Source organism: Pongo abelii, chromosome 10 (assembly GCF_028885655.2).
Source record: "Pongo abelii isolate AG06213 chromosome 10, NHGRI_mPonAbe1-v2.0_pri, whole genome shotgun sequence".
Lineage (NCBI taxonomy): Eukaryota > Metazoa > Chordata > Mammalia > Primates > Hominidae > Pongo > Pongo abelii.
In genome coordinates, this window is record NC_071995.2 from 121,088,080 (window position 1) to 121,109,839 (window position 21,760).

Consider the following 21,760-nt stretch of genomic DNA (forward strand, 5'->3'; position numbering starts at 1 on the left):
GCACGCGTCGGGGGGCGGGTGTGGCGCCGGCGTCCTGGGAAGGAGAAGCAGCCTCTGGCCAACCCGGCTCGTGCGGACCTCAGCACCGGGCGCGGGACACGTGCGCCCAGCCTCGGGCGCCACGGAGACCCGCGGCTGGGTCCGGGGAGGCCCCGAACCCGCCCCCGCCAGAACCCCCGCCCCAAATCCCCACCTCCTCCAGAAGCCCCGCCCACCCCGGAGCCCCGAGAGCTCCGCGCACCTGGGCACCATCCGCCCTGGCTCCGCTGCACGAGCTCCTCGCCCGTACCCCGGCGTCACGTTCAGGTAGGTTGGGGGCCGGGACGCCGCTGCTGTGAGGGAGGCTGGGTCACCGTGCAGGGAGGGGCGTCGCCAGGGCGGCCGTGCCTTTGCACCCCGCGGCCCGCTCCCCGGTCCCCCAGGGTCCCCGCGAGGACGCCGGCCCCGCCCGGGTGCGGCGCGAGTCTGGCCTCGGCGGGCACGGCTCGGGGCCCACGGGCCGCTCGGCTTCGGTTCTCCAGGCTGGGGACAGAGGCTGGAGCCGGGCGTGGCAGACCCCGCCAGCCTGGGCCGCCCGCGCCCGACGCGCAGCGCTGCCGCCAACCCCGGCCCGGGGGTCCCCGCAGAGTGGGTCTCTGCTGCCGTCAGCCCTTCGGAGACTGTCGCGTTGAAAGAATGAACCAGAGTTCGCCCCCTGCCCTCGCCGGGGCGTTTTGGGTCACCGAGTCCTGTGGGTCCGAGGCGCTCGGACCCGCTCCCCACCAGACGGGGTCGTGCGTTCCGCGGCGGGTGGAGAGCCGGGCTCTGGAGTCTCCGCGGCTCGGAGGGCGGCGGGGCGAGGCGGTGCGGCCAGCGCCTGGGGACGCCCGCGGCGGGACAGGGGCCACCCGGGCCGCGGCGCAGCCTGGGCTGAAACCTCCCGGGACGGAACCAAGCCACCTGCTGTGCGCCCTTCTGGGTGAATGGCACCGCCGCCCGCCCGGGCCTCTCGTCCACAGCCCGCGGTGCTCGCACACCTGAGACTCATCTCGCTTCGACCCCGCCGCCGCCGCCGCCCGGCATCCTGAGCACGGAGACAGTCTCCAGCTGCCCTTCATGCTTCCTCCCCAGCCTTCCGCAGCCCACCAGGGAAGGGGCGGTAGGAGTGGCCTTTTACCAAAGGTCAGATTCTTTCACCGCCTCTGCCAGACCCCCTTGTCCCCCGCCCCCGCATAGATCTCCAGGGGGCTCAGAAAACTCTGGCCGGTGGCTCACGCCTGTAGTCCCAATGCTTTGGGAGGCCGAGGCGGGAGGATCGCTTGAGGCCAGGGGTTCCAGACCAGTCCAGGCAACAAAGGGATACCACATCTCTATAAAAAATAAATTAGCCAGGCCCTGCACGCCTGTAGTCCCAGCTACTGGGGAGGCCGAGGCCGGAGGATCGCTTGAACCCAGGAGTTCCAGGCTGCAGTGAGCTATAATTGTGCCACTGCACTAGAGTCTGGATGACAGAGACACTGTCTCAAAAAAACCAACAAAACCCTAGCTCTTTCACTAGCTGGGCCGGCCTCTTCCTACTGTAAACCCGCTGGGCCCCCCTCTCCCTTCTCTCTCCCCTCACTCCTGCCCTGGAGCTGCCTGACTCTGCCTTCGGCCTGCAGAGACCCCAGGTCTTCACGCAAGGTCCCCATTCCTCAGTTCTTGCTCAAACGTCCCTCCATCAAGGAGGGCTTTTCAGCTACCCTTGGCTATGGGATCTGTCCTCCGCGTCAGCCAGTTCTCTGCATTAGACTAACTTCTCAACATACCTGGTTCCTATGCGTTTTGTGTTCCCCTCTGAAAGGGCAGCGACCCTGTCTTCTTTGCCACTGCATCCCTAGCACCTAGCAGTTGCTTTTGTGGTGGTGGCGGCTGTGGCAGTGGCCAATGCGGCAGAGTGGTCAGAAGTGAAGGGACAGGACGACTTGGCAGTGGAGGTCAAGGGGAGGGGACTGGGGCAGAGGGAGACAACGGAGGGACAAAAATCAGAAACTGAAGACCGGCTTTGCTACTGTGGAGCTCAGGCAGGCCACTCTGGTGGATTCTGTCTCCTCATCCTTCTTTTCAGGTCCCTGGGAGAAATCACCACTTAGAACGTGGTGGGAAGGCGGGGCAGGGTGCCTCGGAAGCCATCCCTGATACAAGTCCCCAGCTTTCCTGCTTCCCCTCTTGCTTTGTGTGGCTTCGTCTCCCTCCCTCCCTCCTGGAAGCCCCGACCTCTAAGGCAGGTGTAAAGGGTGTGTGCTTTGGTGGCCACGGCCACCCTGTGGTGCTAGTTCCCCTCCAAGGGAGGCAGTGCACTCCCGGTCATCTTGGAGACGCCCAACACAGGACTGCACAGGCACCAGGCTTTTTTTGGGAAATGGTTTCACTTCCCACTTGAAAAGCCCTGAATGTCAGTTCCACACTTAAGTGAATTTGATCCAAGCTAAACTGAGTCTGTGCCTAAAACTCATCAGGTGCTCGAGTTTCCTGGAAGAATGGTTGGGAACGTTTATGGTGTCAGCTGTAAAGTGGCTGCAAATCATTTTGGGGAAAAACCCAGGAGTCCTCAGATGATGGCAGAGGAGGGCAAGGGCTGGCAAAGCAGCTGTGCTTAGCCCATCCTCAGGGGAGGGAGGACTCTGGAAAGAGCCTGAGGACACGCTGAGAATAAAAGGAAGTCCAGAGGCCAGCAGGGACTTAGCTGCTGGGTTGCAGGTTAACTCCTGCCCAACTCTTGGGGACAGGGACAGGGACCCGGGGCTGGGCCCTGCTCAGGTGGCTCTCTCGTTGCAGGGACCGGCGATGCTCCGCAGGCTGGGCTGGCTGGTCTCGTACAGCTTGGCTGTGCTGTTGCTCGGCTGCCTGCTCTTCCTGAGGAAGGAGGCCAAGCCCGCAGGAGACCCCACAGCCCACCAGCCTTTCTGGGCTCCCCCAGCGCCCCGTCACAGCTGGTGTCCACCCAACCACACAGTGTCTAGCGCCTCTCTGTCCCTGCCTAGCCGTCACCGTCTCTTCTTGACATATCGCCACTGCCGAAATTTCTCTATCTTGCTGGAGCCTTCAGGCTGTTCCAAGGATACCTTCTTGCTCCTGGCCATCAAGTCACAGCCTGGTCACGTGGAGCACCGTGCGGCTATCCGCAGCACGTGGGGCAGGGTGGGGGGCCGGGCTAGGGGCCGGCAGCTGAAGCTGGTGTTCCTCCTAGGGGTGGCAGGACCCACTCCCCCAGCCCAGCTGCTGGCCTATGAGAGTAGGGAGTTTGATGACATCCTCCAGTGGGACTTCACTGAGGACTTCTTCAACCTGACGCTCAAGGAGCTGCACCTGCAGCGCTGGGTGATGGCTGCCTGCCCCCAGGCCCATTTCATGCTAAAGGGAGATGACGATGTCTTTGTCCACGTCCCCAACGTGTTAGAGTTCCTGGATGGCTGGGACCCGGCCCAGGACCTCCTGGTGGGAGATGTCATCCGCCAAGCCCTGCCCAACAGGAACACTAAGGTCAAATACTTCATCCCACCCTCAATGTACAGAGCCACCCACTACCCACCCTATGCTGGTGGAGGAGGGTATGTCATGTCCAGAGCCATGGTGCAGCGCCTCCAGGCTATCATGGAAGAGGCTGAACTCTTCCCCATTGATGATGTCTTTGTGGGTATGTGCCTGAGGAGGCTGGGGCTCAGCCCCATGCACCATGCTGGCTTCAAGACATTTGGAATCCGGAGTCCCCTGGACCCCTTAGACCCCTGCCTGTATAGGGGGCTCCTGCTGGTGCACCGCCTCAGCCCCCTCGAGATGTGGACCATGTGGGCACTGGTGACAGATGAGGGGCTCAAGTGTGCAGCCGCCCCCATACCCCAGCGCTGAAGGGTGGGTTGGGCAACAGCCTGAGAGTGGACTCAGTGCTGATTCTCTATCATGATGAGAAATTGATCCCTGCTGGTCTACAGAAAATGCCAACTTGGTTTTTGTAACTCCCCTCACCCTGTTAGCTCTGATTAAAAAACTGCAACCCAGCTAACTTGTCCAGCATATGTTGAATGGGAGCCAAAGCGTAGCAAATGCTGCCAGGAACCTGTCAGGAGCTGCCTGGGGTGCTGCCAGTCTGGGACCTCAAGGAAGGAGGCTGCATAGGACCCCAGGAGAGAGACGCATTTTCTCTTTTAGATGCAAACAAAATCTTACTCTTCTCCTTTGGATACAATAGAGAAACGTAAAGGAAAGAAAGGGAACAAGAGGCCTGTGTTAAGAGTCCTGTTGAGAGCACCAGGTAAACACTCTGCATCCCTTCTCTTAGTAGTAATAGACTTTTCACTCCTTGGCCTCAGTTGTCCTCACAGGGCAGTGGGCGCAGATCAGAGAACACATCAGAAATACTTAAAAAAAAATCGTACAAACTGTACAGGTTCCCCTCCCCCTGCCACAACTGGCATCCCAACAGAGGGAACAAGTACTAAATCATTTTTGACGACGTAAATAAGACAAAACAGGTTAAATAGTTGCTGAACTTAAGGGCATGACAAAAAGGACTCCTCTCTCTGACCCAGGTTGGCAAAATGCTTTGGGTGTGAGGTAAAAAAATGGGTAAGAGCAGCTGTAGAGTGGGGTGAAATGTTAAACAGGGTGCAGTGCCCAAGGGCTAAGAACCAGGTCCAGCACAAGCCTGAGACCACAGGAGGCACTCACAGCTCACAATGGCGTCTCGCCTGATTGGCCAGAGCAGGACCTGCCGCCTCTTCTCGGTGCAGAGACAGTCATGCCAACCCTGGGCAGGGTGGCATCTGCCCCTGAGACAGGGCAGTGGGCTCAGGCCCTCAATCCTCACGCAGGTAGGCCTCCTGCTCCGACTCCGCCCGCTCCTCCCCTTCCTCCTGTGTTTTCTGACGGAGCTCTTCTATCTGTGCTTCTGCCAGCTTGGTTTCTGCTTTCCGGGAGAGCTGGTGCACCTCCTCCACCTGCAGTTTCACCAGCTGAATGTGATTCCTGGCGGTTATAGAGGCCTGATCTGCGCCTGCCAAAAGATGGGACAATCGGGTTGAGTAGCCGTGCAGGGCGCAGAAGGCTCATGTGGACGTCGGCCTGGGGGTGCTGTGGCTGTCATCTGAACCCCTCTTGGGGTCATTTTCCTTGACCTCCCGGTCTTCTCTCTCTGCAAAGAAACTTCCACCTCTATGTTCAGGTCTGGATTTAACCGACACTGTCAAAAACAGCATTTTTCTTCAGCTGCCAGTGGCCAACATCACAATTAAATACAACTCTCACAATCATCTTTATAGCTACAGAGCTTTTAGTATAGACCTTTGATGCATTTTTTTTTAACTACAAGTCATCCATTTCTTTCTGACAAAGAGATCATGAATAAAATTGTCAAAGATCCCTTTCATCACCTTAACTAATCTTTAAAGGTAAAGGAATGCATAGAAAAATATTTTGTTACTATAAATTTATGTAACAACATAAAAGGTATGAAACATGTTTTATAATTTTTTCACTTAAACATGTTTTGAAGGCCAGGCGCAGTGGCTCACGCCTCTAATCTCAGCACTTTGGGAAGCCAAGGCAGGCGGATCACCTGAGGGTCAGGAGTTCCAGACCAGCCTGGCCAACATGGCGAACCCCCGTCTCTACCAAAAATACAAAAAAAAATTAGCCAGGCATGGTGGCGCATGCCTGTAATCCCACCTACTTGGGAGGCTGAGGCAGGAGAATAGCTTGGACCCGGGAGGCGAAGGCTGAAGTGAGCCAAGATCGTGCCACTGCACTCCAGCCTGGGCAACAGAGACTCCGTCTCAAAAAAAGAAAAAGGCCGGGCGCGGTGGCTCATGCCTGTAATCCTAGCACTTTGGGATGCTGAGGTGGGTGGACTGCCTGAGCTCAGGAGTTCGAGACCAGCCTGGGTAACACAGTGAAACCCCATTTCTACTAAAATACAAAAAAAGTAGCTGGGTGTGGCGGAGTGCACCTCTAGTCACAGCTACTCGGGAGGCTGAAGCAGGAGAATTGCTTGAACCTGGGAGGAAGAGGTTGCAGTGAGCTGAGATCGCGCCACTTCACTCCAGCCTAGGCAAGAGTGAAACTCGTCTCCAAAAAAAAAAAAAAAAAAAAAGTGTTTGAGCTCTCATTTTACCTGCTGCTAGTTAGTGTATTTCATCATCTGGGTATAAACATTTCATCAATTCATCTATAGAATATTTTGATCTTACTGCATTAACAAGAACCTTCAATACGATGTTGACAGGTAGTGGAGAATGGCAGGCATCCTCCTCTTCTGACTTCGATGAAAACACTTCTGATAGTTCACACAATTAAATAGGATTACTTAAACCTTTATTACATTAAGAAAATTATCTCTTCATAATTGTACTTAGATTCGAATCATAAATGGCTACATTGAAGATATTTTGGGCATATATTAAGTGGTTTTTCTCCTTTATGGATATATCATCTCAAGTAGTGAATTATATATATATTTTTTGAGAAGGAGTCTCGCGCTATAGTTTTTTACAGTGTTGAACTATCATTCTATTTTGGGGGTAAATGGCTATGTTTGATTTACGGCTACATTTTGAAGTGATACTGAGCTTTTCATTTTGGTGCTGCCCTAGTCCAGTTTGGGATCAGGGGCTATGCTGGCTTCATACAGTTGTAAGACGAGGCTTGTCATTACTTTCTTTGCACTGGTACACTTACAGTAACATAGGTATTATAGTTTTGGAAGATTTGATAAAACTCTCCCACGAAACATCCTAGGCCCTGGTGTCCATTTTGGGGACATCAAAATCTTTGAATACCATTTCTACTTTTTTTTTTTTTTTTGAGACAGAGTCTTGCTCTGTCACCCAGGCTGGAGTGCAGTGGCGCGATCTTGGCTCACTGCAAGCTCCACCTCCCGGGTTGACGCCATTCTCCTGCCTCAGCCTCCTGAGTAGCTGGGACTACAGGCACCCACCACCATGCCTAATTTTTGTTGTTGTTGTTATTTTAGTGGAGATAGGGTTTCACCACGTTAGCCAGGATGGTCTCGATCTCCTGACCTCGTGATCCGCCCGCCTCAGCCTCCCAAAGTGCTGGGATTACAGGCGTGAGCCGCCGCGCCCAGCTGATATATCAATTTTTTAAATGATTTTGTTGTCTCTTCCTTTTGTCACCTGGTACAAAATTTACTTTGTGTCTTAGAAGAATATGTAGATTTAGAGGGAGGGGGCAAAGTTTTATATTCAGTATATATACATTTGTGAGGTGTTGCGAAACCAGTGTGGGAAACTTAGCGAAACTCTGTTTCTACTAAAAATAAAAAAATTAGCTGGGGCATGGTGGTGCGCACCTGTAATCCCAGCTACTGGGGAGGCTAAGGTGGGGAGGATCACTTGAGCCCAGGAGGTTGCGACTACAGCAAGCTATGATCTATGATCCCACCACGGAATTCCCGCATGGACCCTGTCTCTCTCACACACACAAATCTGATTTTCCTTTGTTTAGTTAAAAGTAAAAAAAAAAAAAAAATCACAGACAGGTACAGTGGTTCACGCCTGTAATCCCAGCACTTTGGGAGGCTGAGGCAGGTGGACTGCCTTAGCTCAGGAGTTCGAGACTAGCCTGGGGAACATGGTGAAACCCCATCTCTACCAAAAAATAAAAAAGATTAATCGGGCGTGGTGGTGACTGCCTGTGGTCCCAGCTACTCAGGAGGCTGAGACAGGATTGCTTGAGGCTGGGAGGCAGAAGTAACGGTGAGCCAAGATCAAGGCACTGCACTCCAACCAGGGTGACAGAATGAGACCCTGTCTCCAAAATAAAAAACAAAAAATCACACTGAGCTGGGTATAGTGGCTCAGCTCATGCCTGTGATCCTAGCACTTTGGCAGGCCAAGGCAGGAGGATCACTTGAGCCCAGGAGTTCAGAATCAGCCTGGGCAACATAACAAGACCACATCTCTTAAAAAAAAAAAAAAAAAAAATTAGTTGGGCTACTTGGGAGGCTGAAATGGGAAGATGGCCTGAGCCCAGGTCAAGGCTGCAGTAAGCTGTGATCATGCCATTACACTCCAGCCTGGGCAACAGAGCAAGACCCTGTCTCCAAAACAAATTCTGTTCTAATCCTTAATAGCTTTAATTTTTTTGGTTGTCCTGACCTGCAAGTGTGCTCAGAAAATTGAGTATTACACACATCTCTGAGATCTCCTTGTAATTCTATCAGTTTTTGCCTTATTAAGTATATTTCATGATTGATGTCTTAATTTTCTGTCCTATTGACTGCTTTTTATCTTGAATGCTTTCTTTGATTTAGCTAGTTTTAGCTAGATTTTTTTGGAACACAATCTAAAAGTGTCATTTAATAAGTTTATTTTTACTGCAATCATTGATGTTTGAAATTATTCCTATAATTTCTTTTTTTTTTTTTTTTTTTTAAATTAGAGATGGGGTTTTGCCATGTTGGCCAGGCTGGTCTCGAACTCCTGATCTCAGCTGATCCACCTGACTTGGCCTTCCAAAGTGCTGGGATTATAGGTGTGAACTACTGCGCCCGGCCCAAAATTTTGTATTTTCTAATTAACAGGTTTTCTTTTTAAACCTTTCCTGCCTCAATTGGAGCTACCAAGTTTCCTCCCACTCCTACTCATTCTCTTTGCAGTGTTTAACAATGTCTAATGTCAATGTGCTTAGCATGTTTTCACTTTCCCAAATTTAAAAAGTTGTTTTACACTCAGAACTTTTGAAAAAAAATCTTAGTAGCTTCTTTCAAAACTGATTTTTCCTTCTTCATAGTTCTTCCAGAAAGTGTATGCAGGTGGTACTTTGAGTCTATGTCTGAGGATATCTTTTATTCTCACTTTTTGATGGTAGCTGGCTATACATAAAATCCTAGGCTATAGATTTATCGTCACCTCTAGTGTTGCGGAGAAGATGCCTGATGTTTGATTCTACTTCCTTTGTAGGTAATCTATTTTTTCCTAGTAGCTTTTGGGATTTTACTCTGAATCTTTTTGTTATGCTGTTATTTTATTATTAGCTTATTTATTTATTTAATTTTTGTTTGGTTTTGAGATGGAGTTTTGCTCTGTTGCCCAGGCTGGAGTGCAGTGGCGTGATCTCTGCTCACTGCAAGCTCCGCCTCCCAGGTTCACGCCATTCTTCTGCCTCAGCCTCCCGAGTAGCTAGGACTACAGGCACCCACCACCACACATGGCTAATTTTTTTTGTATTTTTAGTAGAGATGGGGTTTTACCATGTTAACCAGAATGGTCTTAATCTCCTGACCGCATGATCCGCCCACCTCAGCCTCCCGAAGTGCTGGAATTACAGGCGTGAGCCACCGTGTCTGGCCATTTTTTTGTTTTTAAGACAGGGTCTTGCTTTGTCAACCAGGATGGGGTACACTGGCCTGATCATGGCTTACTGCAGCCTCGACCTCCTGGGACCAAGTGATCCTCTCACCTCAGCTTCCCAAGAAGCTGGGACTACATACCACCATGCCTGGCTAATTTTTTTGTAGAGACAGGGTTTCATCATGTTGTCAAGTCTGGTCTCGAACTCCTGAGCTCAAGTGATCCACCCGCTTAGGCATCCCAAAGTGCTGGGATTACAACAGGTATGAGCCACTGCACCTGGACCAGATTTTTTGTTAAAAAAGTGAAATCATAAGGCCGTGCACAGTGTCTCATGTCTGTAATCCCAGCAGTTTGAGAGGCCAAGGCGGGCGGATCACTTGAGCTCAGGAGTTCAAGACCAGCCTGGACAACATGGCAAAACCCTCTCTACCAGAAACATATAATCCCAGCTACTTGGGAGACTGATGTGGTAGGATCGTTTGAGCCCAGAGGCTAAGGCTGTAGTAAGCAGTGCGCCATGATTGTGCCATTGTACTCCAGCCTGGTGACAGAGTAAGACCTTGTCTCAGGGAAAAAAAAAAAAAAAAAAATCTGTTTACAACTTTGTTAGCCCTTTCTATGAGTTCGAGGAAAATGTCTACTTTTCTCAGATAATGCTTATACATCCTCTCCTCCTTTTTCCTTCTAGATCTAAGCATATCCTCCTGTTCACTGCACCCAGGAATCCACTGCCATCTTTGTGTGGCACGACTATAATGCTGCTTCCACACTTCACACTTCTGTTGTTTCATTCTTGTTCCAAATCTCTGATCCCTCAGGATCACTACTTTTTCTGGGCCAAGCGTGGTGGCTCATGTCTGTAATCCCACCACTTTGGGAGGCTGAGGCAGGCAGAACACCTGAGATCAGGAATTCAAGACCAGTCTGGCCAACATGGTGAAACCCTGTCTCTACTAAAAATACAAAAATTAGCCAGGCATGGTGCCAGGTGCCTCCAATCCCAGCTACTCAGGAGGTAGAGGCAAGAGAATTGCTTGAACCAGGGAGCTGGAGGTTGCAGTGAGCTGAGTTCACACCACTGCACTCCAGCCTAGGGGACAGAGTGAGACTCTGTCTCTGGAAAAAAATAACAACAAAAAAAACCTAAAAGAATTATTTTTTGTTTTTCAGTATGATGACACAACACTTACCTTAAAAAATGTTTTATATCTTTTTGAGATGGGGTCTCACTCTGTTGCCCAGGCTGGAGTGCAATGATCTCGCCTCACCACAACCTCTGCCTCCCAGGCTCAAGTGATCCTCCTACCTCACCCTCCCAAGTAGCTGGGATTACAGGTGTGAGCCACCACACCTAGCCCTTTGTATCATTTTTAAGATTTGATGCTTGAGAACCCTAGCCTGCTAATCTTGACATCAGAAAACAAGAGTATGTTTTAATGTAACAATTTCTTTTTTGAGACAGGGTCTAGCTCTTTTGCCTAGGATGGAGTGCGCAGGCATGATCATAGCTCACTGCAGCCTTGAGCTCCTGGGTTCAAGCAATCCTCCCACCTCCGCCTCCCGAGTAGCTGGGACTACAGGCGAGCGCCAACACGCCCACCTAATTTTTGTATTTTTGGTAGAGATGGGGTTTCGCTGTGTTGCCCTTGAACTCCTGGGCTCCAGCAATCTGCCCGCCTTGGCTTCCCAAAGACACGCGTGAGGCCCTGTGCCTGACTCATACCAGTTTCTTTTTTTTTTCTTGAGACAGAGTCTCGCTCTGTCACCAAGGCTTGAGGTGCAGTGGAGCCATCTCGTCTCACTGTAGCCTCCACCTCCTGGGTTCAAGCCATTCTCCTGCACAGGTGTGTGCCACTACACCCGGCTAATTTTGTATTTTTAGTAGAGACAGGGTTTCACACCACGTTGGCCAGGGTAGTCTCAAACTCTTGACCTCAAGTGACCCACCTCAAGTGATCCGCCATCCTTGGTCTCCCAAAGTGCTGGGATTATAGGCGTGAGCCACTGCAACCAGTTTCTTAATAAGAGCGAGTACTAGGCTATTATTTTTGTGAGCCAGCTGGGTGCGGTGGCTCACACCTATAATCCCAGCACTTTGAGAGGCTGAGGTGAGGAGTTTGAGACCAGCCTGGGCAACATGGCGAAACCCATCTCTACTAAAAATACAAAAATTAGCCAGGAGTGGTGGTGCATGCTTGTAATCGGGAGGCTGAGGCAGGAGAGTTGCTTGAACTGGAGAGGCAGAGGTTGCAGCGAGCTGAGAAAGTGCCACCACTGCAGCCTGGGCACCAAGAGTGAAACTCTGTCTCAAAAAAAAAAATTGCCCGGATGCAGTGGCTCATGCCTGTAATCCCAGCACTTTGGGAGGCCAAGGCGGGTGGATCACCTGAGGTCAGGAGTTCAAGACCAGCCTGGCCTACATGGCAAAACCCCTTCTCTATTAAAAATACAAAAACTAGCTGGGCGTGGTGGCGGGTGCCTGTAATCCCAGCTACTTGGGAGGCTGAGGCAGGAGAATCACTCAAACCCAGGAGGTGGAGGTTGCAGTGAGCCTAGATGGCGCCAGTGCACTCCAGCCTGGGTGACAGGAACAAAACTCCATTTAAAAAAAAAAAAAAAAATTTTCTGTGAGCCTACCTACCTAGTTTGGGACCAGACAGGTAGGATGTTCTACGATGGGCACCTTGGGACACTAAGGTGCAGAGGACAAAGCACTGGCTGCTGGGAGAATAGGAGAAGCAAAGGCTTTGGAATTCGACCTGTTTGGCTGGGTGGCTCATGCCTATAATCCCAGCACTTTGGGAGGCCAAGGTGGGTAGACTGCTTGAGCCTAGGATTTCAAGATTAGCCTGTGCGACACTGTAAAACCCCATCTCTATTTTATAAAAAACAAAGACCTACTCAGCTGAATCTCAGCTTGGCTGCTTACTCACCACACCATGTCATCTTAGCTGAAAGATTTGGCCCATCTGCCCTCTAGTTTCTTCACATACAAAAAGTGCCTACGAAATGCTTACCACGAAGCCTGACATAGATAAATAATTTGTCCTGGTTTTGCCACTGACTATGATTCCAGGTCTCATTTTCTCCATCTGTACAAAAAGGTTCACATAGATTAATCATCTCAAGTCTCATCCAACGGTGTAATTCTATGATTGTTAATAAATTGTATTACCAAAAAAAGCTCAAACTATTTGGAAGCAATCCAATTTTCCAATGGTAATAGTTTTATCATTTTTCATTTTGAAGACATAACCTAGCTTCTACTGGTCTGGTCTGCAAGGGTATGCTCATTGCTTCTATTGTGCAAATAAAATGTAGGTTAATATGTAGGAAATGGGGAAAATTTCTCAAAGTTAGAGCCACTTAGACCATTTACTATAAAGCCCTCATTTTAGAAAACCAGATGAAAACTCAAATGGTACCTCCCTAGTTAAAAAAAAAACCACCAACACAAAACTTGAACCTACCAGTTTGATATGCAGCTTCTGCTGCCATCTCTGAAAGCCCAACTGCAGTCATCCAAGTGGTTTCCAGCTTCAAGTACTCTTGGTGTTTTGAAGTCATCTATATAAATCAAGCAAAGTGCTTCAGACAGCATGAAAGGTCTAGCCCATTTAAATGGACTTAAAGTAGTAGATTTAGAGAACACTGATTATATTGATTAGACTTAGTTCAATAATTTAGATACCACATGAGGTAGGTGCACTAACACAGAAATGCCTAGAACTTTCTGCTTACCTCAGCTCTGGCTCCTATGATCACCTGCCACACTTCATCTTCCTCCTGTGAATTCATTTTCCCAAGTAAACTTGTATATTGTCGGTAAAGAGAAGTTAAGGTATAAACAGCCTACAAATACAGAATGAACAAGCCTGAGTAAAATAAGTGAGACATAGCAGAAGGAATAGAGAGATTTCCACCTCAAGGAAATTAAGTCCCATTACAGCAAACTGGCTCTTCCATCCTGCTGCCTCAATGAAATTGCACTATTATCCTATGAAGTAAAGGTATCAGGACATTAGTATCTCCATCTGTAAACTTCTGTGTTTTTAAAAGCTTGTCAGCAATTCAGACACAGAAAGAGAAAACAATGCAAGGGAAAACTCTAAAGGTTGAGGGGGAAAAAAAGCTGCGAGAAAATATATGTAAAACAAATGCACAAATGAGACTTCAATACCTTTGATTATCCATATACACTTTGAAAAATTTTTATTGGCTGGGTGCAGTGGCTCATGCCTGTAATCCTAACACTTTGGGAGGCTAAGACAGGTGGATCACCTGAAGTCAGGAGTTCGAGACCAGCTTGGCCAACATGGCGAAACCCCGTCTCTACTAAAAATACAAAAAAATTAGCTGGGCATGGTGGCGCACACCTGTAATCCCAGCTACTCAGGAGGCTGAGGAAGGAAAATCGCTTGAATCCACAAGGCAGAGGCTGCAGTGAGCTGAGATCACTCCACTGCACTCCAGCCTGCGTAAGCAAGACTCCATCTCAAAAAAAAAAAAAATTTTATTATTTTTTACAAACAGGATTCTATGTCACCCAGACTGAAGTGCAGTGGCATGTTCATAGCTCACTGTAACCTCAAACTCCTAGACTCAAGTGATCCTCCCACCTCAGCCCCTGGAGTCACTGGAACTATAGGCACACAACACACCATGCCTGGCTAAGTTTAAAATTTTTTTTCTGCTAGAGATGGGGCTTGCTACATTGACTGGGTTGGTCTTAAACTCCTGGCCCCAAATGATCCTCCTGCCTTGGCCTCCCAAACTGCTGGGATTACAGATGTGAGCCACCACGCCTGGCCCATATACTCTCTTTTCTATTAGGTTAGATCAGTGGTTTTTAAATAATCCTCACAGAGAAACCTCTGTTGATGGACCACGGGCCCCTGTGCCCTTAACTGAACCACATCAGCTTTACTCTTGTTTTATATACTAGGCTGCCACATTTAAGATTTTTCTGTAAAAAAAGGTGCCTGGGAAAAGTCTAAAAACGAGTGATTTAGATCAGGGCTCAGCAAACTTTTTTTGTGAAGGGCCTGACAGTAAATATTTTAGGCTTTGTGGGCCTTACAGCCTCTGTTGAAACTACTCAAATCCTCAAAAACCATTACTGACAATACATAAACAAATAGGCCTGGCTATGTTTCAATCAAATACCAACATGGGCATCAGGCGCAATTTGGTTGTGAGCCATTATTTGCTAAACCATGGTTTAGAAGATCAAGAGTTAACAAGAGGAGACATACCTTAGTATATTCAGTAATAGCTTCAATCAATGCATATGTGGTCTGAGAGAGAAAGGTAGAGGTGCTATCTGTTACCAAAGACACCGCTCTCCTCATCAATGCTTCACTACTAAGGGAATGAGGCTCCGATTTCTGAAAGACACAAACATTGTCACTCAACCTCTAAAGCTCAAACTGAGAACTTTTTTACCAATAGGCAAGTAAAAAACATAATTGTCATGCTGCTTAGTGTTTTAGGCTGAAACTGCACTATATTTCTTTGTGTTATATTTTTTAAGGCCTTATTTTGGCAATTTAAGTCAATATAGAGAAATAATTCCGGAGTATGCTTTCTACCAACTTTCATTCTCTGCTCCAAAGAGCAAATTATTTCTTTACATATAAAATAAAATATGGCAGGGTGCGGTGGCTCACACCTGTAATACCAGCACTTTGAGAGGCAGACACAGGCAGATCACTTGAGGTCAGGAGTTTGAGACCAGCCTGGCCAACATGGTGAAACCCTGTCTTTACTAAAAAATACAAAAATTAGCCGGGTGGTAGTGGTGTACGTCTGTAATCCCAGCTACTTGGGAGGCTGAGGCAGGAGAATCGCTTGAACCCAGGAGGCAGAAGTTACAGTAAGCCGAGACTGCGCCACTGCACTCCAGCCTGGGCGACAGAGCAAGACTCTGTCAAAAAAAAAAAAGTGCTGGGCACTGTGGTTCATGCCTGTAATCCCAGCACTTTGGGAGGCTGAGGTAGGCGGATCACAAGGTCAGGAGATCGAGACGATCCTGGCCAACATGGTGAAATCCCGTCTCTACTAAAAATATAAAAATTAGCTGGGCATGGTGGCATGTGCCTGTAGTCCCAGCTACTTGGGAGGCTGAGGCAGAAGAGTCACTTGAACCCAGGAGGCGGAAGTTGCAGTGAGCCGAGATTGCACCACTGCACTCCAGCCTGGTGACAGAGCAAGACTCCATCTCAAAAAAAACCAAACCAAACCAAAACAAAACTATTGATTATAACCAACAAATTGATAAGATTACAATTCATTCATTAACAGTGTTAGATACTTGAGACACAAGTCTCAACAAGACATTCTTTGCCCTCAAACACAGGTGCAATGGGAGAGAGAGGAGGATGATGGGCTAACAGAACTAGAAAAATGAACACAATCATGTATCATGGAAGCTGTGGGAGGAGTATGTATAAGCTACATTGGGGGCATGCAGAACAGAGCAATCAGTTCTATGTTGAGTGCTAATAGCTTAGAAAAGGCTTCACAAGTTTGATGAGGATTAAGCTGAGTCTAATAAAGTGGGCCGGGCACAGTGGCTCACGCCTGTAATCCCAATACTTTGGGAGGCCGACGTGGGGAGATCGCAAGGTCAAGAAATCAAGACCAGCCTGGCCAACATGGCGAAACCCCAACTCTACTAGAAATACAAAAAAAAAAAAAAAAAATTAGCCGGGCATGGTGGTGGGTGCCTGTAGACCCAGCTACTTGGGAGGCTGAGGCAGGAGAATCGCTTGAACCCAGGAGGTGGAGGTTGCAGTGAGAGCCAAGATCGTGCCACTTCACTTCAGCCTGGGCGACAGAGCGAGACTGTCTCCCAAAAAAAAGAAGTGGATGGGGGAGGGCAATTCTGAGCAGAATGAAGCAGTACAGTGTTGATGGGGGGACCTCAGCTATTTTATTTTTTTTTGAGACAAGAGTCTCACTCTGTCACCCAGGCTGGAGTGCAGTGGTTCAATCTTGGCTCATTGCAACCTCCATCTCCTGGGTTCAAGCAATTTTCCTGCCTCAGCCTCCCCAGTGGCTGGGATTACAGGCACCCGCCACCACGCTTCGCTATTTTTTTTTGTATATTTAGTAGAGATGGAGTTTCATCATGTTGCCCAGGCTGGTCTTGAACTCCTGACCTCAAGTGATACACATGCTTTGGTCTCCCAAAGTGCTGGGATTACAGGCGTGAGCCACCATGCCCAGCCTGACCTCAGCTGTTTTAAAAAAGGAAAGACTAATATAATCACCTTAAGAGTTAAGGGACTGTGGCCACCTTGACTAAATACTGGCAACTGTAATGACACATCATCCATGACTCTCTGCCTTTTTCCTCCTCAGCAAAGCACTTCTTACTCGCACCTGTAATCCCAGCACTTTGGGAGGCCGAGACGGGCAGATCAGCTGAGGTCAGGAGTTTGAGACAAACCTGGCCAACATGGTGAAATCCCATCCCTACTAAAAAGACACAAATTAGCTGGGCGTGATGGCGGGTACCTGTAATCCCAGCTACTAGGGAGGCTGAGGCAGGAGAATTGCCTGAACCCAGGAGGTGGAGGTTGCAGTGAGCCAAGATCATGCCACTGCACTCCAGCCTGGGCGATAAGAGTGAAACTCGTCTCAAAAAGAAAAAAAAGAAAAAAAGAAATTAATCACTCTGTGTTCTGTCTTGTTTTTGCTATTCAGAGTACAAACACTCAGAATCACTGCATGTTGAAAGAGGCAGTCAAGAAATATTTTTGATATGAACAAATCAAGAACTTTATATTTCAATCAAAGAAGTAAGTATTCATTAGGCATCTTATACAGGACTACAAAAGAAAGAAAGACACCTCTGCTCACAAGAAGCTAATTTTGTCTCAATATTCTGATAAGTCTTCATAATGTGCTACATTTTATAATGTGTTTTCACTTGTTCCTCACAACAGTCCAGTTATTATCCTTCCTTATTTACCAGCAATGACATGGAAGCTCAGAATAGTTATATAACTTTTCCAAAAAGTCATATCTAGACCTCAAACCAAATCTCACTTCAAAGTCTGTACCCTTCCCATTATGCTCTGATGACTCAGGAGAGTGCCAAAGGATTATCCTCAAATATCAAAATATACAATATTAAGTGGCCAGAAAGGAGGAGATGGTTGTTGGACAGGAATAAGGAAAGGCTTTAAATAGAGGTGAGACTTGGTACTAAAGATACCTAGAATCAGGATGGCCAGGCATCCTGGAGAATACGTAACAATGAGGAAAAGAATACTTTTGTTGCAGGGGATGTCCAGGGATCTAGCCTGGTTGGAGCAATGGCACAAGAGAAATGAGACTCACTAGGGCCCTGGAGTGCAGGTTTAGTTCTGAAAGTCTCATGGAAAGCCACTGTAGGTTTTTCATTTCTCATTCGGTTGCCCAGGATGGAGTACAGTGTTGTGATTCCAGCTCACTGCAGCCTTGAACTCCTGGAATCAAATGATCCTCCTGCCTCCCAGGTAGCTACGACTACAGACACACGCCACCACACCTAGCTAATTATTTTTTGTAGAGGGGTGGTCTCGCTGTTTCCCAGGCTGGTCTCGAACTCTTGGCCTACAGCGATCCTCCCACCTCAGCCTTCAAAAGTACTGGGATCACAAGAGAGAGCCATCGTGCCTAGCTGACCACTGAGGGGTTTTGAAGAATGGAAGTGGCACTGCTGTACTAAATGACTGGAGACCCCAGTCATGTGGCCCAGAACTGAGGTTAACCGGGCTTAGAAAGTAATATAATAACTGAGAAAGGACAAACCTAAAAAAAAAAAAAAAAAAAAAAAAAGGTTGTCCCAATTGTGGCCGAAAATGGCCTGGTATTCAAGTGAGGGGTTTTAGGGCTATGGATTCATCAGCATGCAGAGATGACAACTGAAGTGAGGCACAGTAAGGTGACGGCTCATGAGTGAGCCTCAGAAGATGCTGAAAATACTTGTGATACATGGAATTAATCTTCCTTTTGTGATGAACACACACGTAAGTGGCAGGAATATTTTGCTTAAATGGAGCTTGCTGGTTTCCTCTCTAGCTCTTCCTCATAAAGCATATAAGCTATGATTTTTTTAAATGCAGTACCACTTTTATATCAACTACTTGACAGCTCCACCTAGATGTCTCCTAGACAACTTAGAAATGACATTTCCAAAAACTTTTTTTCCTTTCAAAATCCACTCCTCTCCATCCTACTAAATTGCATCGCCATTCATTCAGTTGCTAAGGCCTTTAAAAAATCTTGGAATCTGGCCGGACGCGATAGCTCACGCCTGTAATCCCAGCACGTTGGGAGGCCGAGGCGGGTGGATCACGAGGTCAGGAGATCGAGACCATCCTGGCTAACACACGGTGAAATCCCGTCTCTACTACAAATACAAAAAAATTAGCCGGGTGTGGTGGCGGGCGCCTGTAGTCCCAGCTACTCGGGAGGCTGAGGCATGAGAATTGCTTGAACCTGGGAGGCGGAGGTTGCAGGGAGCCAAGATTGTGCCATTGCACTGCAGCCTGGCAACAGAGTGAGACTCTGTCTTAAAAAAAAAAAAAAATCCTCTGCGGCTTTTCAGAAAACCCAAAGCCTTACAACAATGGCCCACAAAAGACAAAGCACACAATCTGATTATCAGTTAACTCTCTGGCTTCATCTATTACGGTCTCCCCCATTCGGCTCCAGACACATTAACTCCATGCTCCTCAGACATACCAGGCATACTTCTGCTTCTAGGTCTTTGTCCTTCTGAGTTCCTCCTGCCTGGCAAGCTCCTCCCCGCACGAGAGTATAATGGCTCTTTCAGAACATTCAGATCTCTACTTCGCCTTATCAGAGTAGCTTGACCACCTTTATCTTAAACAAAACTCCCTCTCAGAATTGCCTATACATTTACCTCATTTGTTTTGTTTCGTTTTGTTTTTGAGAAAAGGTCTTGCCCTGTCGCCCAGGCTGGAGAGCAGTGGTGATATCATAGCTCACTGCAGCCTCAAACTCCTGGGCTCAAGTGATCTTCCTGCCTCAGCCTCCTGAGTAGTTTTGACTACAGGTGTAAGCCACCACACCTGGCTAATTTTTTTTTCTTTTTTGTAGAGACAGAGTCTCCCTATGTTGACCAGGCTGGTCTCAAACTCCTGAGCTTAAGCCATCCTCCCACCTCAGCCTCCCAAAGCCCTGGGCATCAGCCACTGTGCCCAGCCCTGTTTTCTTCCTACCATTTATCACCAGCTGATATTTTATATTTTCTCCTAATCTCCACAAAGCACTTTGTGAGAACAAGAATTTTTTGTTGTTCATTCTTACGTTCTCAGTGTCTTGCACATAAAAGTTGCTCAATAAATTTCTGTTGAATCAAAGACTACTTTGTTAACAGACTGTAATATCCTCTCATTTCTCTCTACTTGCTTTATACAATTTGATGTGCTGTTCCTACCAAATGAGACAATCAAAATGAGAACATTAATACATCTGCTCAACTGTGAAAAGATGCTGGTACTGTGGGGGAAGGGATGGGAGCACTGGGAAAAACTATGGCAGCTTGTCTAATGCTTCACCGTCCTCTTGAGACTTCAAGAGGACACGGTACACGAGATAAGAATCACTGCACACGACAGTACCTGTGCAATAGGAACCGCACACAGTGTTACTCCAAAGCCAACCGTCACAGTTTTGTGCCATGGTCTTATCAATTCTGAGAAACACCGCTTCTTAAAGTTAGCCACAACAGGAACACACAAACACTGTCTGTACCTGGAAGTAGAAGTCAGATTTCATAAGGCACGACCGCCAATCTGTAACAGGCTCTTGGATTTACTTGCAGGGGCTGTAAAGTCAAACTCGAGCCAAGCAGGAACCTAAATGAGGATGCAGGACAGCTGAGGGGTTTTGAAATTTTCAACATACACCAAGTTTAAAATGTTGCCTCAGGCAGGGTGTTGGTGGCTCACGCCTCTAATCCTAGCACTTGGAAGGCCAAGGGCAAGGCGGGAGGATCACTTGAGCCTAGGAGTTCACGACCAGCCTGGGCAACTGGCTGGCAACATGACCCCGTGTCTATTAAAAATAAATAAATAAATAAATAAAGGCCGAGGCGGGTAGATCACTTGAGGTCAGGAGTTCGAGATCAGCCTGGCCAACATGGTGAAACCCCATCTCTACTTAAAACACAAAAATTAGACCAGAGTGGTGGCACGCTCCTGTAATCCCAGCTACTCGCGAGGCTGAGGCAGGAGAATCGCTTGAACCTGGGAGGCAGAGGTTGCAGTGAGCCGAGAGCGCCCCACTGCACTTCAGCCTGGGCAATAGAGCAAGACTCAGTCTCAAACAAAACAAAACAAAACAAAAATAAAAAAGAAAAAAAAAATTAGCCGGGTGTGGTGGCGGGCGCCTGTAATCCCAGCTACTCGGGAGGCTGAGACTGAGAATCGCTTGAACCCAGGAGGCAGAGGTTGCAGTGAGCTGAAATCTAGCCACTGCACTCCAGCCTGGGCGACAGAAGCAGATCCTGTCTCAAAAAAATGAAATAAAATGAAATAAATAAAATAAAATGTTGCCTTTAAAGTTTTTAGAAACGGCTGCCACAATAACCACTCCTGCAGGCAGAATTTAGCTCTAGACCCCTGGCCTGGGTGCCAGGTGTGTGTGACGGTCCCGCTACAATCGCCCAGGAGCATGCAGCGCTAGGAGCGGAGCCCTGCGCCAGCTCCCCGGGCCCCTTCTGCCCTCGGGAGGACGTCCTCAGACGCTCGTCTCCCTTCCCGGACTCCCCCATGCCGTGTCCCTCCTCCTCTCAACGTCTCCTCAGGGACCTCGAGTGGCTGACGAGAGCTGGTCGGGAAGCGGAGCGGCCCCAAGAAGGCAGCCCGGGGTCTCGGGAACTCGTTTGTAGAAGATGGACGAACTGAAAAGGAAGCCGGGCTTGACCCAGGGGGCGGAGGCGGGGCTGTCCTCAGTCCTCCCGACCGGGGCGAGACGCCGCGACCCAGCTGGGCGGACGAGGGATGAGCGCGTAAGGAAGGCGGGCGCCGTGGGCCGGGCCACAGCGCTATCCGCGTCGGTCCCTCCCTCTGGTCCTGTCCCCTCTACGCGGCCGCAGCGGTACCTGAAGAGTAAGGTTACGCTGCGCGACAGCCAACTCTTCAGAACCGCCATTATGCAGCTGTCGGACGCCAGACGCACACGCCGGAAGTGACGCAGCTTCGTGAGCGCGGAGCGGGGCAAGGCTTCCACCTGAGAGCGCCTCGCCCCATGGCCACGCCCCCACCCAAGGAAGCAGTCGGGATTGGGCAGACAGGGGGAAAGGGGGCGAGGCTTAGGGCAACTGCTGTAACGGCCGCGCAAGGCAACCAACCGCCGGAACTTCCGCGTGGGGCGGGGCATATACAGGGCCTGAGGACGCGGAGGTGGGT

At 48.9% G+C, this 21,760-nt stretch overlaps 2 protein-coding genes across 6 annotated transcripts; one reads left to right on the top strand and one right to left on the bottom strand.

Moving 5' to 3' along the window:
- The first annotated feature begins 17 nt into the window (after nucleotides 1-17).
- Nucleotides 18-4,427, top strand: B3GNT4 (UDP-GlcNAc:betaGal beta-1,3-N-acetylglucosaminyltransferase 4). 2 transcript variants are annotated; one of them, XM_024257069.3, is made up of 2 exons: nucleotides 18-306; nucleotides 2,797-4,427. In XM_024257069.3, exon 2 carries the CDS (start codon nucleotides 2,806-2,808, stop codon nucleotides 3,865-3,867), a length of 1,062 nt encoding a protein of 353 aa, XP_024112837.2. In that variant the 5' UTR covers nucleotides 18-306; nucleotides 2,797-2,805; the 3' UTR covers nucleotides 3,868-4,427. The 2 variants fall into 2 exon arrangements, with proteins under 2 accessions (XP_024112837.2, XP_063568343.1); XM_063712273.1 differs by lacking the exon at nucleotides 18-306 and adding an exon at nucleotides 937-1,161.
- Nucleotides 4,155-21,582, bottom strand: DIABLO (diablo IAP-binding mitochondrial protein). 4 transcript variants are annotated; one of them, XM_054526352.2, is made up of 7 exons: nucleotides 21,454-21,582; nucleotides 19,970-20,102; nucleotides 14,585-14,716; nucleotides 13,071-13,181; nucleotides 12,800-12,896; nucleotides 12,347-12,421; nucleotides 4,155-5,011 (listed from the first exon to the last, which is right to left on the bottom strand). In XM_054526352.2, the coding sequence occupies exons 1-7, from the start codon at nucleotides 21,501-21,503 to the stop codon at nucleotides 4,815-4,817; spliced, it is 795 nt and encodes a 264-aa protein (XP_054382327.1). In that variant the 5' UTR covers nucleotides 21,504-21,582; the 3' UTR covers nucleotides 4,155-4,814.
- Between the last annotated feature and the right edge of the window lie 178 nt (nucleotides 21,583-21,760).